General features: G+C 35.8%; 1 protein-coding gene across 11 annotated transcripts in view; it reads left to right on the top strand.

Moving 5' to 3' along the window:
* POSTN (periostin) overlaps nt 1-13,567 on the top strand; it is a 35,604-nt gene extending 22,037 nt beyond the window's left edge. Inside the window, exons 17-24 of one of the 11 annotated variants that reach the window (XM_075085703.1) lie at nt 1,270-1,317; nt 4,550-4,645; nt 5,257-5,346; nt 6,905-6,982; nt 7,383-7,463; nt 10,014-10,033; nt 11,726-11,767; nt 12,320-13,567. In XM_075085703.1, the coding sequence (XP_074941804.1) occupies nt 1,270-1,317; nt 4,550-4,645; nt 5,257-5,346; nt 6,905-6,982; nt 7,383-7,463; nt 10,014-10,033; nt 11,726-11,767; nt 12,320-12,349 (485 nt within the window). In that variant the 3' untranslated portion in view covers nt 12,350-13,567. Of the gene's footprint in view, nt 1-1,269; nt 1,318-4,549; nt 4,646-5,256; nt 5,347-6,904; nt 6,983-7,382; nt 7,464-9,610; nt 9,698-10,013; nt 10,034-11,725; nt 11,768-12,319 lie in introns of all 11 variants that reach the window. The other 10 variants (XM_075085686.1, XM_075085695.1, XM_075085718.1 and 7 more) reach the window with 10 other exon arrangements.
* The last annotated feature ends 3,493 nt before the right edge of the window (nt 13,568-17,060 follow it).

The raw sequence follows: 17,060 nt of genomic DNA, 5'->3' as shown, positions 1-17,060 counted from the left end.
CCATGTCCTGGGGTGCATCAAGCACAGCATAGCTAGCCAGTCAAGGGCAGTGATTGTCCCACTCTGCACTGCACTTGTGCGGCCCCACCTCAAGTACTGTGTGCAGTTTTGGACGCCTCAGTATAAGAAGGACATCAAACTATTCAACTGTGTCCAGAGGAGGGCAACCAAGATGGTGAAAGGTCTTAAAGACTTATGAAGAGCGACTGAGGTCACTTGATTTGTCAGCTTGGAGAAGAGAAGGCTGAAGGGTGACCTCACGGCAGTCTACAACTTCCTCAAGTGGAAAAGTGGAGAGAGAGGTGCTGACCTCCTCTCTCTGGTGACCAGCAATAGGACATGAGGAAATGGAATACAGCTGTGTCAGGGGAAGTTCACCTCGGGCATTAGAAAAAGATTCTTCACTGAGAGGACGGCCGGTCACCGGAACAGGTTCCCCAAGGAAGTGGCCACATCACCAAGTCTGTCAGAGTTCAAGGGGCATCTTGATGATGCTCTTAGTCATATGGCTTAGTTTTAGGTAGTCCTGTGAGGAGCAGGGAGTTGCACTCAGTGATCCTTATGGGTCCCTTCCAACTCAAGGTATTTTAAGATTCTGTGATTCTATCTCCCACAGCCAGTGAGAGTAGCATGAGAAGCAAAGCCTGTAAACTGAATGAAAGGAGGTCAATATCAGATATCAAGAAAGTTGTAACTGTTGACTTAGTTGAATGCGGGAAAGGGAAGGCTGGGACATCTACAGTGAAGGCTTCTCTACCAGTGAATGGATATGAGTCAAATAACCATCTATCAGAGATGTTCAATGAATACTTGAGTCTGTCTTAGGTGTAGAGGGACAACTTGATCTCCCAAGGGCACCACAGATGTGCTCTCCATGATGTTCTATCACGTGTAAGAATAGTTCTGAATGTCAGATGGTTTCCTCTGTTTACCAGGTCAGCTCCCTAATGAATAGAAAAGGCCAAGATTTAAATCTAAGAGATGTCAGAGAATTGTGCATATCTTTATGCAGGGAATTGCATGCATCATTATTATTTACCTTACATTACCAGGGGTTTTATGACCAGTGGGTTTCATAAGGCACAAGCGAAGGCAAATCCTTTAGATCTTTTAGAGATCCATACTCTAGATCCTATTGTGCTACTTTTCCATCATTAATATCTGTGATTTTATCCACATCTTTATAACCAGACCAAATCTAAATGATCACTACTAGAAAGAAACTGTCAGAATGGAATGAGCTTTATATTCCATTTTCTGTACTTTCAGAAATTAACATAATTGAAAGCAACGTCCAGCCCATCATCAGTAAGGAAGGTAAATGAGGCCCTTAGTAGATATATTTCTGTATAATGTTCGTATACATTTACAGAATATATATTGTATATATATCTTTAACAGGATGCTTTTTGTACATAGCAACTCCAGGACATTCAGAACTTTGCTGGAAAAGCAAAGATACAAATATTGCAATTAGAACTGGCTGAAAGATTTTGTATAAAAAGATTTCCCACAGTTGTTCTCCCCAAATGTATTTTCTCCTTTTTCTATGTGCATTAAGAAATATATTTAAAATAATCTTTTTTCAAACCATTTCCTTTAAGTGTCTGAAATATTACTATAATTTCAGTAAAAACATTTCCTTTTTTAAAAAAATTAAAACAGTTATTTTAAAACAATTAAGTACATTTGTTTCTTATACTTAGAAGAAAAAACTAATCAGTTCATTTTTCTATAGTTTTCAATCAGTTCTAAATACCAATATCTGTCAGATGCCTGGAAAGGATTGTTAGCCAAACTTTCTTTTTCAATTTCTCGAGGCAAAAGCATGACTTAAAGATTAGGGGTGGAACAGAAGACAAGAAAAAGTGAGGCTAGGACTGTAAAAATAATGTGCAATTCACAGTATAACTAAAAAGCCCATTGGTTTCACCAAACCAGGTACACTGCTAATGAACTCCAGTTTCCCATTGAAATAAAAATATTCAAAGGGAATCTAGTTGAGCTCAACTAGGAGAAAGGCGGTTAAAAATATCTTGCATAAATTTTATCCAGACTGTTTAATCATTGTTTCTGGGAGGACTTCCTCCCAGTTGAAGTGACATGAGCTTGCTTTTTCAGCAGCTTGCCTGTGCTTCATCCCACTTAGGATGAGACACCATCTAGCATATATGCTGATCTTTGTTGCCTAGTCTCCATCATTAAATCAGATCCACAGAGCAATAAAAATGGACAGATGATTCCATATGGTAATTCATCCAAGATATTTTAGAAAGCTTGCTGTGATAAAGGTGAATCACTCCCTGAAAGTACTTATTCCTCTATGTTAAATCCAATGACAGGGCACATAGTTTAGGTGATTTACATGATGTTTAGAAGTTGAAAGTTAACTGACATAAAGCCCTCTTTTAAAGAAAAAATGAAATGTCTGAGCACTTCTATAGTCAAATATACAAATAAAAGTTATTCACCAGAGAGAAAAAAAATAACTTTGTAAGTTTGTAAGTATTGAAGAGTTACTCCTTTCCATTGCCAGTACGGTGTTTCTGCTTTGAGACACACTCCAGGGAATGATCTCTGGCCAATACAGCCTTTCTGCTGATGATTCAGAAACAGACCCAATAAAGACAATTCTGGCCCTTCCGAGCTTGCTAGCAGTAACAGCAGTGAGCAGCAGCTCCCATCAAAACCACGTAAGCCCACAGTTGACTGTAGAAAAATTCTGGCAAAGTTGTGTATTAATTTTTGCAACATATGTCAGGAAGCTCTAGCAGACCTTGTTGGAAAGGAGATTGTGGTAAAAAAATGATAAGACACCCCCCCCCCCCCGTTTAGAGGGTCATGTCTGCCCTTTCATGTCTCAATGTTTTCTACTTGAATTGTGCTTCCATTGTCCATATGTAGGCAAGTTAAAGGGATCTAAAGAGTTAAATCTGATTGAAGCCCAAATCTTAATGGATTAAATGTTCAAAGGATTGATCCTAGACTAGGCGGTATAGCAAACTACGGCTTTACCTTTTGTTTTGCATACATTTGCTGTATCAGTCACATGGGAAGGTACAGTAATTTAGAAATCTTAAAAAAAAGTGATTGATAAACATTCATACGTATACCTTTGATAAGTTTTCATTAATATTCATCACCTGTATGAATGTATATTGGTATTTAATGGGTTCCTAACATGCAAAAATGCCTCTAAATTCAAAACAGAAGCAAGTAAATGAATCTTGTAAGACTGCTTCTTTAATATATTTATAAATGTTTTTCAGCCACAATTGTTAGAATATATATTTAAAAAGCAATTAGTTGTTCAGCTATTTAAAACTCAGACTAGATGAATAGAGCTCTATAATAATGGCATCATTATGATCCTACTATATCATCTCAACTGGAGCAAATGAATGAATTGTTTAGCTCTAAAATATAACTTACAATCATCTTCTGCTGCACAACCAGACAAAAATATATGCTTGGATTTGTTACTATTGAAGGACACTAGGTAGTCTGAATTGTGCTGCTTTCAACAGTTAACACCAAGCACACATATTAAAAAACTATTGTTAAATCCTGATCAGTAATTTAAAAAAAAAAATCTATGCAGTACTGACTTCTACAAAAATTCATATAAAGAAAGATTTTTGAGGGATTTTTAAGGAAAAGGAAAGAGCTGAACTGTGTTAAGTTTCTAATTGAATAAGGAATAAGGGAAGTGTGCATTACAGCAACTTCTTAAGGCAGACATACATTTGGATCAGTGTGTTCTATAAGGATTGCATAAGATTAAGAAGTTCATTTTGGCCATTGAAATCAAGATGACCTCTCCCATGCAACTCAAAGAATGATAGCTATTAATGCTGGCAAATATCCTTACAGCCACTCCAGTTGATCTCTGAAGTTCTTTCTTTTCCTTTTCCTTTTCCTTTTTTTTTTCCTTTAATCTGGGTGACCGCTGGCCAAGACTTGGTAGTTTAAAAAAAAGCACCAAATAAAAAACCCCCAAAACAACAACCACAAAAATGTTAAAATAACATGAGGGAATTCTGATTAAAAGACCTAGTTTCCTCTTGGATGTCTATACAGCTAGTAGGAAATAACATGACAAACTTTTGTCTCTCTACTTCTTTTCTAAGCTTCCACACAATAGTTTGCATTCTGATCACTAGCAGAGCAATAGCTGTAGGATTCCAGCAATACCGCAGGGTAGGCTTCTTACCAATATATATGGAGGAAGCCTTTCTTCCAGCTGCTGAGGATCTGGTTTTTTGCTTGAGAATTGTCAACAGATGTTAAAAATATCAGATACACAAAAGCTAAAAAAAAAAAGTGAATACTAAATGTGCAATAGGATCTAAATTTAAGATCCAATGGAGGAAGTGCAAGATTGTACAGCTTTGCTGTAAATGGCTTCTCAGATTTAAAAAATCCACCATTCCAGTCGTGGTTTTTTTTTATGGTAGAGGGAATAATGCTAGCTTCATCTCAGCCCTATGGAATGCCATCAATATTTTTATGACTATTTGTAATGTATTGTTTCTTTCCTATGTCACAGACCCATCTATCACACAGCTCACTAAATTAATTGAAGGGGATCCTGAGTTCAAAATAGTCAGGGAAGGGGAGACAATAACTAAAGTGATTCATGGAGGTTGGTATGCTTTCAGCAACTCAATTTGTATTCGTTAAAATTTGAAACATTCACTATTCCCAGTCAGTTGCTACTTTATGTAGGTGATTCATGTGATATGTTAGACAGATGTTCTGTTTTTAACAAGACCTCTGGAAGTGGTGTGATTTTATTGCATCATTTCATTCTGATTTCTCATTCGTTTCAAAAATTTGGTTTTTTACCTAGCTGTGTCCCATAGCTATAGTCAAGACAGTGTTATAAATGCTCTGCATGCTGACATAACATCTCAGTTAAGAATTACTTGCTGGTTATTGTACTGCAATCAAAAATGCAGTACATGATTCTGTGATAGAACGGCAATCTTATCAGACAGAGAGGTAAACTTTGCCTTCTGCTTTGCTAGGGTCATTGAGAAGGTCACATATAGGGTGCTTTCAAAGGAAAAACAACATGTGGCCATCCTAAATTTGGAAGAAACTTAGTTCCTGGTTTCCTCTGAACATTTTTATTTTTTGTAAAATATCTATGATATTTCCTTGTGTCCTTCAGTAAGTTTCAGCACCTCAAAAACAGCACTTGTAACACTGTTCATCTCTTGATTAATGTCTTCAATTTAAAAATCCTTGTAGAACCAATTATTAAAACATACACCAAAATCATTGATGGGCGACCTGTGGAAGTGACAGAGAAAAAAGTAACAGAAGAAAGAATTATTCAAGGTAAATTATGGTGAGATCTTCACACTTAGTAAAGTTCACCATTACACACAAAGGTAACACATCTTAAGTTCTGTCCTAATGCCTAAAGTGCATTTCCTGGAGAGATGAATTTTCCCTAATGCTTCCCACTGCCTATGTACGGCTCAAAGTCTGGCTGTCTGTGCCACACACACATATACAGAAATGCCAACAATATTTCAACAGCATGCAAAACAATGAAAACTTGTCCTTTTTTTAAAATATGTGTTTGCAGTGTCTGCTTTTGCAAGCTTCTTGCTACTATTTCAAGATGAGACTACTTCTATTGCATTTTTTTTGCTCTGGCTTGCTTTAGAAGGAAGACTTTTTTTTTTTGTGAACTTTTTTTTGTGTTGTGTATCTCCAGGTAGGTTTCATTTGAACAAAGGTAGACCTTCGGTGTGTAGGTACCTACTTTTGCATGTCATCCCAGGCTCCCTTAACAATCATTTGAGAAAAAGAACTTGTCTGTTTATCTCTAAGAAAGGGCCTCAACTGATCAGCATCCACAAGTTATACATTCATACTCAGCTAATATAAGATAATATTAATGTGACTCTGTGTCCCTTGATCTTCTCCCTCAGTAAATTTCAAACTCTTTGACCAATTTCAATTACATTTGACCTACTACAGAGATATTTCTTTAAGAATCCTAAAAGCTTCACAGAAATTAAAAAGTGGAGTGAGGTCTATTTCAGCAGTCAATAATTCTCTGCTAATATATTTTGATCCCTTTGGTTAAATTTCAGTTTGAATGCTGCCATTGACATTCTGTCTGCCAGAGAAGTCCTAAGGGGAAAGAACATATTGACTTAGCAGAAAGTCTTAATATTAATGTTATTTAGAAAATCTTAAAATTAATTTTAAGAAGTCATTCAAGCACGAGAGAAGTAAAGAACCAGACTTAAGTTATTCTCATATACCTGTTTAATACAATGAAAATATCTGAATGAAAAACTGGTGGTTTCTGAATAAACTTGGGAATATTTTTCAACACAAAATTTCTGGGGGAAAAGAATCACCATTTTCTCATTTCTCAAATTCAAGTTTCACTAATATCCCACATAAAATGGTCAATATAATGTAAAATGCCAGCATTTCAGACCCAGTATTTCCTTCTTCCCTCCGTATTAGAAAGTGATAAACAATCTCAAATGTTAAGCTCCAAAATGATTCATAGCAGTAACAAAAGTGATGATGTCCATTTACAACTGTGGATCCAGACTCTTTTTGCACTTAGGAAATATCTGATCTACAATCGGACACTACAACAAAATGTTTAAAACTATGTCTTACTTTAAGAATGTGAGCAGATATTGACAGTATTTATGTTACATTTGTCTAAGCACTTTTCTGAATAGCTCTAAATACTATTTGTAACACTCAGTTTAATTTGGGAGATGCTGAAAGATCAAACAATCATGAAAGCAGATTAAAGCATGTTAACCATGTAACCATCCTAAGTATTAAGTAGGAAAAAAATAAAAGGCAATCCTGTTATATCTGTTTAAAGTCACTGTCTTACACATGTTTTTTCCAGGACCTGAAATAAAATATACCAGAATTACCGCAGGTGGTTCAGACAATGAAGAAAAGTTAAAGAAATTGCTTGAAGAAGGTTAGTATCCTTGTTTTATTTCCTTCCTTTAAAAAAAAAAAAAAATAATTACTGAATGGATACTCTGTGTTTTCAGCAAAGGTGCTCATACTGCAAAATCATACCCAGATATTAAACCTCAGAACCTGAGAAATGTCTAAATCTAATGTTCTAGTTTGAGTCTCTGATCTTCACATTTCAGTCAGCTCTGGAGTTGAGACTGCCTAGCTCTAATATATAACATGTTATGTTTATAATAAAATATGGTGTTTTCAGTGTTTACATAGAATTTAATATTGTAACAGATGCATTTTGTAATTCAGCAAAATGTTATGACAGGATATATTAAGTAATATGCTGTTATAGGTTTGTTAAATGTTTTCTGTAAATCAATTTTTTGCCATAACCTGTATCCTGTCAGAGGTTACCAAGGTGACCAAATTTATTGAAGGTGATGATCATTTACTTGAAGATGAAGAGATCAAAAGACTTCTGCAGGGAGGTAATTCAGTGCATTATAACTAACAATTTTGCAACAGGTTATGATAACTGAAACCCCTCTCAGATATGTTGACCTCAACATTTTAAAGACTGACCTAGCAGAAGTGCAATTTTAATGGGAAAAAAATAGAATGCCTTATATGAAGTGCCAGATGTCTGTGAAAAGGAAATAAGTACCAAAGTTTGATTAATCAACTTTTTATGAAAATGATCATGCAAAAAAGGGGTTTTTTTCAGTCTTTAAAAAGTTATCTAATCAAAACTCAGGGGAGCAATGAAGATTTATTCCACTAGCTGTGAACTCTTTTTTTCAGCAAATTTAAATCTGTGAAAAACTTTAAGAAGTGGAAAATATTGTGACAGACCAAATTCATCTGACTTATAAATTGTTCAGAAATGAATATTCATTGCCCTCAAGTTAATATTAAAGGCATGTTTAGCATCCTCTTTCAGTGCTTACAGGTGATGAATATAAAGGCATTAACTTTAATTCTCTTCAAATATAGCATTCCAAGGAATGGTTTTCTTCCTTTCTTGCTCTCTTAATTCTAACAGTTTTGGCAGTATATAACCAGTAGCTGTAGAAAACTGGTAAAAGAACTTGTGCTTATGAAATTAATCTTTATCTAAGAATATGGAATGTTCTCTGCTTAATTTAGATTAGAAAAACTATCTATAATAGCAATGGGGAATAAAAGAAAAGAGAATTCAAGTGTTGTGTTTTCTGTAAATATTAGTATAAACCTGAGTCAGAACCTCAAAAACATGTATGGACATTTATCTTGGCATAAATTAACAGAATCCACTTTATTTTATATTGACTTTTTAGTAGGTTACAAACTTGAATACTAGTGAAGTAGCTCACAGCTAGCTGTCTGTTCACTGAACTAAGTCATGTAGTTCTTCAAAAGCGGATGTGACTTAAACTTAAGTAAAAAATTTAGTGATGGCTGAACAGCTGAACAGCTTTCCACCAAAAAAAATCACGCTAGTTCATAATACCACTAATCTTAGAGAAAAGCCAAGGTATGGCTATGAATACTGCTGACTCTATTTCTTTCTTCTGTTTTAAACAACTAAATCTTAGTTTTACAGGCCAGGATTTGCCTATAATCATTGGAGAGAAACAAGAACTTCCAGAGGGTTTTTCATCTTATCCTAAGTGTCCCAGCTACATGAATAGAGTTGCTCTCTGGAGATATCTATTTCAGCATTGAATATTTAAAAGGAAAGTTGAAAATGAAAGAAATTGTAGCAAGAAAATCTCTCCATATACTGGACTATGTTCTATTGCTGTCAACCAAGCAATAAAGAGCAGGATCAAACTTTATCTGTAGAACTGTTCAAAATTCTGGTGACAGGTCTGATGCCAGAATTATAATCATCTTCAGTTACAGAGGTATACAATTAAATAGACATAATCTGTAGAGATACATCTTACGTGATCCTCCTTTTCCAGTATGGAAAAGAGATGGTTCCTCTGTAATAAACTTGGAAAAGACAATATTGTCCCTTGAATTCTTGCTATTTTTCCTTGCTATTATATGTTAGCTTGCATAAGCATCCTGCTTTACAGAACGGACCAAATAGGCAGATTTGTGTCTTGTTTTAATTTGATTTTTCTCTATCTTTTCCATGATTTATCCAGTCAGTCACCCTTGGCTGCCATGATAATACCTTACCATACATTTAGCCAACAGAAGCAGATACACATGCTCTTGGTGATAATGGTGATAATGCTTTATGGCCCTCTTGTCTACATCAATTTATTTCTATTTTACTGAAAATATCCTAAGATTTTAAATCCGAGTCCAGCCACAAATGAATGTATTACCACTGTCTAAAGTACAAGAATGGTTTCATACAGGCTGTAATTCTACTCATAAAATATCTAGCACTGCTTATGAAAATTGGCAGTCGTTTTTAAAATGAAACTTCAAGCCGAGATCACAGTGAATGACTTTCAGCCGTAGAGAAGGAATCACCTGTGGCAGGGCCAAGGAAATCAGCAGGACCTTACAGCATGAATAACATGGTGGCCTGCATACACCTACACCACCAAAATGACATTTATTCCACTGAAGGCTCCTTGTATGTGGAAAAATGCTATGCAAGATTTAACTCATTTGTTTTTGATGCTTATCGTAGCTGGAACTGAGTACACCAAGGTTACTAAAGTAATTGAGGGAGAGCCACAGATTATCGAGAGAGAAATCAAGAAAGTTCATCTGGAAGGTTAGTTTGTCTAAAAATCCAGTATCACTAAGACCTGTTTTGTCTGAAGTGATCAGTTCAGGTGGGGTTTTATAGGATCTATTCACAAAAATTACTTAGGTCTGAAGCCAGTATTTTAGCAAGAAGAGTTTTATAATTGTTTTGGAAAAGAATTCTTTCACTGATGTTGCAGAGAAAAATGTTGAGGGTTATCTTGTGGCTAAAAGTAACTAAAAGTTTTGGCAAGCATAGTAGACAAGAGGAACGTCTAACCCCAAAGCTTAGGTAAAACATTTGAAGGAACATGCACCATAAGAATTGTGTTTTCTCTAAGCAGCACATCCAGAAGAAGACCACGTGAGTTGTTTTTAACTTGAGTTACTTCTTGTCAGTTAATGTGATCTGTTGATGTCAGGGGTTCTCAACTTGGTGAAGGGGGGTAGGGTGGAGGGGATATAACCTCTGCAGCTGAGTAAATATCTCATAGTGTCTTGGAATTTCTCCACCCTTAACTTGCTGTTCAGTGAGGGAAGTTCTTGGGTTGGAAAAAGCTGAATGGTGTCAAGGTCCAAAATTAATCTCTTAAAGGAGCCAAACAAAATTCAACCTGGCTTTATAGCAGGAATTTAACAATAATTTTTTAATGATCTTCATTCAAAGATAACAAGTAGCTTATTTAAGGTTTCTTTTGTGTTTGAATGTGTGTCCTTTTCCCATTCTAATTCTAATAATGCAGAACAAATTATTCTGTCTGCCTTTGAAAGAAATTAATAGGAAAAAATATTATGGCTTGTGAAGAATGAAGTTAAATAACTATGTTTCTACTTTTTAAATTTTGAAGTCTATGCTAAATACTGAAGGTATATGATAGTGTTTGTGTAACTTCAATGTTGTGTAGTACAAGGCATGCAGGGAAGTCAACTATTGCCTGAAAATGACAGATAGGTGTGATCTTCGACCTCACAGTTTACCTGAAAGCATAATTTTATGGACAACATATAAGTATGGAAAGCATACTTTGGATGGACCATATTCTGTCCTTGTCAGGACAGTACAGATCTTGAAATTTTCTGTCACATTGGTGCAGATACCCAGTGCTTAGCCTCAGCTGTAATGATGTGAAACCTGTATGTCAGGGTTATGCATTTATATACCCTGTACCTCAGGATGAAAAGACAACTGACTGCAGCTGGTTAAGTGAAGATGAAAGTACTTCATGGTTGTAAAGAAAGAAAAATACTGCAGTAACATTTCTGTGACAGTAACAGAAAAATTATCTCTTATGGTGTGAAATGATTTCTTCCCAATGAGAAGACGATCCAGTTTAAAAAATGTCTCAAGGTTTGATGAGAAAGAGGAAAAAGTGCCCATAGTTTCACTGAGTCAGTATTTTGGAAAACAGATGTATCTGCTAATGAGGGTGATACCTATTCAATAGCCCTTGCTCTACTCTACCCTTTAAAATAGAAGTCTCTGAGAAAATGAACTGAACTCTAAATGTGGAATTGTACTGTGGACTCACAATGCAGTTACACATCAAGTCCCAAACACAGATGGAAATGTGGCCAACATCTTGTGATGTTTGAGTTTCAAGCATATTGCTTATAAATAATTCCTGAAGTAATATCTGTACAGACTGAGTCCTGCGCTGTACATTAACCTGAGCTTGTGTCAGATCACTGACAGTGTCAGATGGTGTTTGCTGAATAAAGAGATTAGGCAAATTGTCCTGGCACCTGCCTGCATCGTGTAACCATCTGTAGGAGATCAATGTGGATGATGGATTAATTCATACTCTTAAAATGTAAAAATACTTTTGAAATCAGTAAGATTTGATGGATGACTGCACATGACAGAAATATGTGAATTTTATTATAAGAATTCATGTTTCAGGTGATCAAGTCAACATGCTACTGGGACAAAATTGTTAATTTACTGAAAACCTTAAAGAACAAGCTTCACAAGTCAGCAATGGGTTTCCACATTTCTAGAGTTCTAATTCAAAGACTCTTACATGTAACTTCTCACTGCAAAATTTCTGTTTTCTAGAAGCACCTGTACGGAAAGTACAACCAGCCAGGAGGACACAAGGTAAAAACAAAACATATATTTAAACCTTTTAACATGCATCAAATATTATTCTCAGTTACATTAAAAGTCAGGAGGGGAAAAAAATATCCTTAAGAAAACAGAGTTTGAAAGAAAAGTGTTGCATTTATATTTTTTATAAAGAAGAACTTTTAACAAAGCTTGGTATTGTCGATCACTGGGTTTCTAGATATTTTTTCTTTTATATATTTCTATCTGAAAACATCATAGATTATGTGCTTTGGTCAGTGTTTCAGATTAGAATAAAGCTGTCAAAATGAGATCTGACTTTGGAGTCTAACACTCTGAAAATGACACTGTGGAATTCCCCACCGTAGGATTTGTAACTCACTGTTTCTACATTATTTAGATCAATTAAGAAGCTGAGAGATCACTATAATTTCCTAGCTGCCAGCACAAGAGTGAAAGATTCAGCATCAGGCTTCATCTTTCCTCTTCACATGTCTGTTTCACAAGTAAATACAATATATATAGTATAATTATATGATATATAATTGAAGGCAGTAATTGTGGTTGTTTTAACATTTTTCCCAGGGGGAGCAGCAAGAAGGAGAACAAGACTAGCTTATCCCTAAAAGCTTTCCAAGACAGAATCCACAGAATTGCAGATAAACAGCATGGTCTTTGAGAGGAAGAGCAACTGTTTTTTAAAAAATGAGAACATTAGGAAACAACGTTGTTTTGATAACATAATGTAAACTGAACCATGAATCCACAAAATATGTGAAGCTGCAGATACTCACTGCTAAGCACAGTGCTCACTAGGAGTAGTCGTCCATTCAGGGTGCTTTAACTGCTCTTGAAAGTAGGCACTATGCAAGGTGGTATCCTGGAACTGGTGAAGGCCATCAACTTCTGTAGAACCAGGATTCCCCCTTATGCTGGCTAGTAAGTGCTTGCAGGATTGGATTAAAAAAAAAGCAGGGAACAATACAGAGTGTATTTTTTTATTATTATTATTTCCACTAGATAAGAAATATAAATAAAATTAGAGCATTTCTAGAAAAAAATCACTTCAGGTGTCTTTTAGAGTAATCTAAGGAAATATGAGATGTTAACATAGCACTTTTGGTTCAGTACTCTTTTATGCTTTTTATAAGTCAAAATTCATCACGTGTTTAATGTCATAATGACACCAGTAACGTTACCTTTTCTGAACAAATATGCCATATATTAAGTGTATCCTTTTTTTGTTCTACATTGCATATCCAAATACCTTCTAGTAACGTGGCTAATGGAAGCTCTTAAAAAGAAAAAAAAAGCAAATATTATGAGCTTCTTGAAATGTATTTGAGATCATGTTGACTTCTTTATTTATAAGAAAAATCATTCCCGTTAAAGGAATCCTATACCAGTACATATACTAAGATTCTTGGGTGTTTTCCCACTTTTCCCTACATGTGTCTTTTGATTATTAAAGTGGATTATAAAAGGGATAAATGAAATGCATGCAAACTGTTAACAGTTAACTCAGCATGGAAAAAAGGTTTTACAGAAATGAGGCTAGGTCTGAAAGATTTTACATCAAAACACGCTTTGATAATGTTTGGTACTAATGTGGAGTTGTCTGTAAATTATGTCAATTTTATAACTTTAGTTTTGTACTCATAAAAGTTGTTTGCCTTTATTAACAGAAGTTGGAAAAAAATTACTTCTGAATAAAAAAAATACATGTTCAAAGTGCCTTAATTCTGCAGACCAAAGTTTCAGAGGAGTTATCTAATGTGCTTTTATACTTCTGTCTTGAAACAAATACTTAATAAAGAATTTGGATGAACTGTGCTTGCTTTTATTTGTACACATTTTTTGATTAGTAAAGCAAATTCTAAATATTCCTAAGATTTATTGGAATTTTTAGTTATAAACTGAGCTTTCACAGATGCAAACTGATGCTTCCTTTCTCACTTAGCACATGCTAATGCACTTAACTTGTATCACTCTCCTTAAACACAATTTAAAACCTTCCCCAATTCCACAGTCACATACCATGAGCACTGCTCCCTGACTGGTAAAGCTAGCTGAGCATTGGATTGATATGTTGTGTAGTCTTACTGTCAGACTCTCCAGTAAGGTGACCTCAGTATCTCCTATCATAGTGCTTTGGTGGAAGGACAGCTCTTAACCCTGGTAAGAGCTAGATAGCTTTTATGTGAGAATGGAAGATCTTAGGACTGTTTAGAGGGTGAACTGAAGCTGTCACCTTTCCCCAGGGCCTTTGACCTTCATTAAATAATTAACTTTTATCTGCTTTCTTCACTGCTGTACCACTGTGAGCTGTCAGTCAAGTAGGATTTTAAAGGACAGTTATTTTGTTAGGGGAGGAATGTGTCTGTCCTCTCCTTTCCCAAAAAAATGGGGAAGAAAATGGAATGGAACTGACAGATAAAGTATGTATAGGAACTGGGAATGAAGCAGAAGGAGGCAAGAAAATGGATTAAAACCTGTCCTGTGGTAGGACATTTTTAAGTCTTCAAGTGGGAATAAATTTGTAACATGCCATTTTTAGTATATTTTCTGTTTTGATAACAATTTAAAGCCTCTGGTAGTCACTAGAGTGCCTTTCTGTACTTCACCCTTCACTAACATAATCCAGGTGTAATACAATATATACAGGGCAATCCTCCATGAGCATTTGTTCCCCTGATGCACCCTCTGAGTCCTTCCTCAGAAGCAGAAGCTGTCTGCCCAGCTGCACTGTACACTGACATCTGTTTAGATGGAGTGGCTCTTTCTGTTTACCTGAACAAGAATCCTTCCACAACCCAATGTAGAAAGAAAATCAACATGTTCTTTTAATTGCCTTTCATATAGTTAGTGCTTTCTGTCTCAGCATGGAGATTCTTTTACCAAAGAGCAGATTTGGAGAACTTTTGTGACTACGTTTCCTCCCACCCCATTACCTATTGCTCCTCATCTTACTGTAATTTAAAGTAATGTAATGTGATTAAACAAGGGATTAGCATACTACCAGGTCAGAATTCTCACTAATAATAGAGAACTCACTGTTGTCTTTGGTGTTTCCCTTATAGTCTCTTGGAGATTTATAAGCAGGAATGCCCCATTGAGTTGGTGATGGAATTGCTTCCTTTGGTGTCCTCTGTGAAAAACTAATGCCAAATAATTTTTAACTGGCAGTGTTCCCAAATCTGTCAGTTTTGCCAGCAGCAGGTGCACATAAGTGATCGATAAGATCACTAAATATTCATGTTTGCTTTAAAAATAATAAAATTTTAGAATTACACATTTAATTGTTACCTTGTGATTTTCTGGAAACTAGGACTTGTGTTTACATGCTTTTATTTGTGATGTAGGAGGGTGAATATTCATAAATATTAATAATTTGACAAGTATTGAATAGAGGAGACCATGGGGAATGTTTCTTACATATTTGATAAGATGAAAAAAAGTGGAAGCTACAAGGCAGAGACATTACATGTGCATGACGAAACTGCCTTGGAATTAATAATACTTCACATTTAAATATCACCGTATACTTAATTCTTCATCTTTATCCTTTGTTATCAAGTCCTTCATTGTCTGTATTTGTCAGACTCATAACAACAGTGCTCTCATCTCCATTCATTTAGCCTATGCCATATAAGCAATAACACAGTGAGAGAGGAAGAATAGAGGGAATTGGGGTATATCTGCATTGATACCCATGAAAGAAAGCTAATCATGCTGTTCCAGGAAATTTCAAGTAAGTCCATACCCCAAAGCTATGACAATATAGGGTTCATCCATAGTCCACTAGAATAGAGTGGCTTCAAACTGTGACAATGCATTCTTCTCAATCTCTCTAGCAGTAGAGTGGAGGCCACAGTTTGCTTTTACTTGGAGGGGCATCCAGTACACCTGGAATCAACTGACCCAGGGGTGGAAACACAGCCCTACCATTTGCCATGGACTGATCCATGAGTGAGCAAGCGGCTGCATGGTGTTTAGTTGCCCACTGGGGCTGAACCATGACAGTGCCAAAGATAATCGGTGGAGGCAGCAGCCCTGAGAGATAAATATGTATTGTGATTCATTTAGTGTCTGAAGATCAGAAATGCTAAATGTCAATCCCAGACGCAGTCTGAGTAGGGATACCCCGAAGTCTAGGCACAGCTCAAATAAAAGACGACCTGATTCCTTTGAGTACTGAGCTGCATAAATTCCTGGTGATAGCATGACATGCATAGGGCCTCCTCTCTGTATTTGGACCACATGTGATGTAGAAAGTAATTTTGAAATTTATGATGGCACAGGGCTTCTTGTTCTGTTATTAAAGAAAGTTTTGCCTCTGCTTTTGTTCTGCATAAACCACAAGCGTGAAAATTTCAAAAGCTCACCTTTTCCTTTGTGTTGCCTTTCTCCAAATTTATGTTTTTATAGCATTTCAAGAAAATCCAAGTATGAAAGTATAGAAGCATACCAACATTTGCCAAAGGTTGTTTTCTCAGCATAGCAACAATAAATTTTTGACATACACAAAAATTTTTGCATCAGTAAATTACCTTTTCTTTTTAACCAGCACTAATTAAAAATTCAGTGATATATGAGTTTTGTTTTAACTGCTAGCACAGAAAAGGAAATATTAACTACAGATTCTACATGGGGAGGAGAATTATTCCTTGTGGTAAAAGTGATTAGCAAAAGATCAGAATGATACTAGGAGCCCAACATATTGTTGATTGAAAAGTAGCAGCACTTTTTATTCAGGAGAATTTTCAGTCTCCTTTACAGCCATAGTCATTTATTCCCAATGTCATACTAGATTAAAATGTTTCTTTTCTTGCTGTTTTAACTGGCATCCTTTAAATGCCACAGAGCTCAAGCTTTCTTATATAGATTTCTTCCTTGTTAAAAGAAGTAACTTTTATGATGGAATATGCAACTCAGAGGAATGGCATCAGCACTTACACTTTGGGTCATAAAGTTCATGCATCCTCATGTGTTGCATTTTCCATTCTTTCTTCACTTTCTTATCTGATGCATCTCTTGCCTGCTCAGATTTCTTGACTTTTTAGTTTAATTTCCATACCTATACTGCTAAATAAAAACAGATCTAGAGACTTTACTTGTGTATTTAGATTCAGTGGCACATGCAGTTTGCATCCACAGTACACAGCACTTTGTCCTCAGCTTCTTTTACCAGCTGGTGCCCCTGTGGTTCATTTTCTTGGCAGGGGCTGGGAAGGAATGCCTTTTTTTCCTCTCTCTGCTTTAGAGTGGGTGAAATAACATGGTGCTTTTGAGGATGCTGTTTTAACATGACACAGAATTTTTGCAT

Source organism: Phalacrocorax aristotelis, chromosome 1, assembly GCF_949628215.1.
Source record: "Phalacrocorax aristotelis chromosome 1, bGulAri2.1, whole genome shotgun sequence".
Lineage (NCBI taxonomy): Eukaryota > Metazoa > Chordata > Aves > Suliformes > Phalacrocoracidae > Phalacrocorax > Phalacrocorax aristotelis.
The sequence above is the reverse complement of the archived record's forward strand: the minus strand, read 5'-3'. Positions and strand labels throughout refer to the sequence as shown.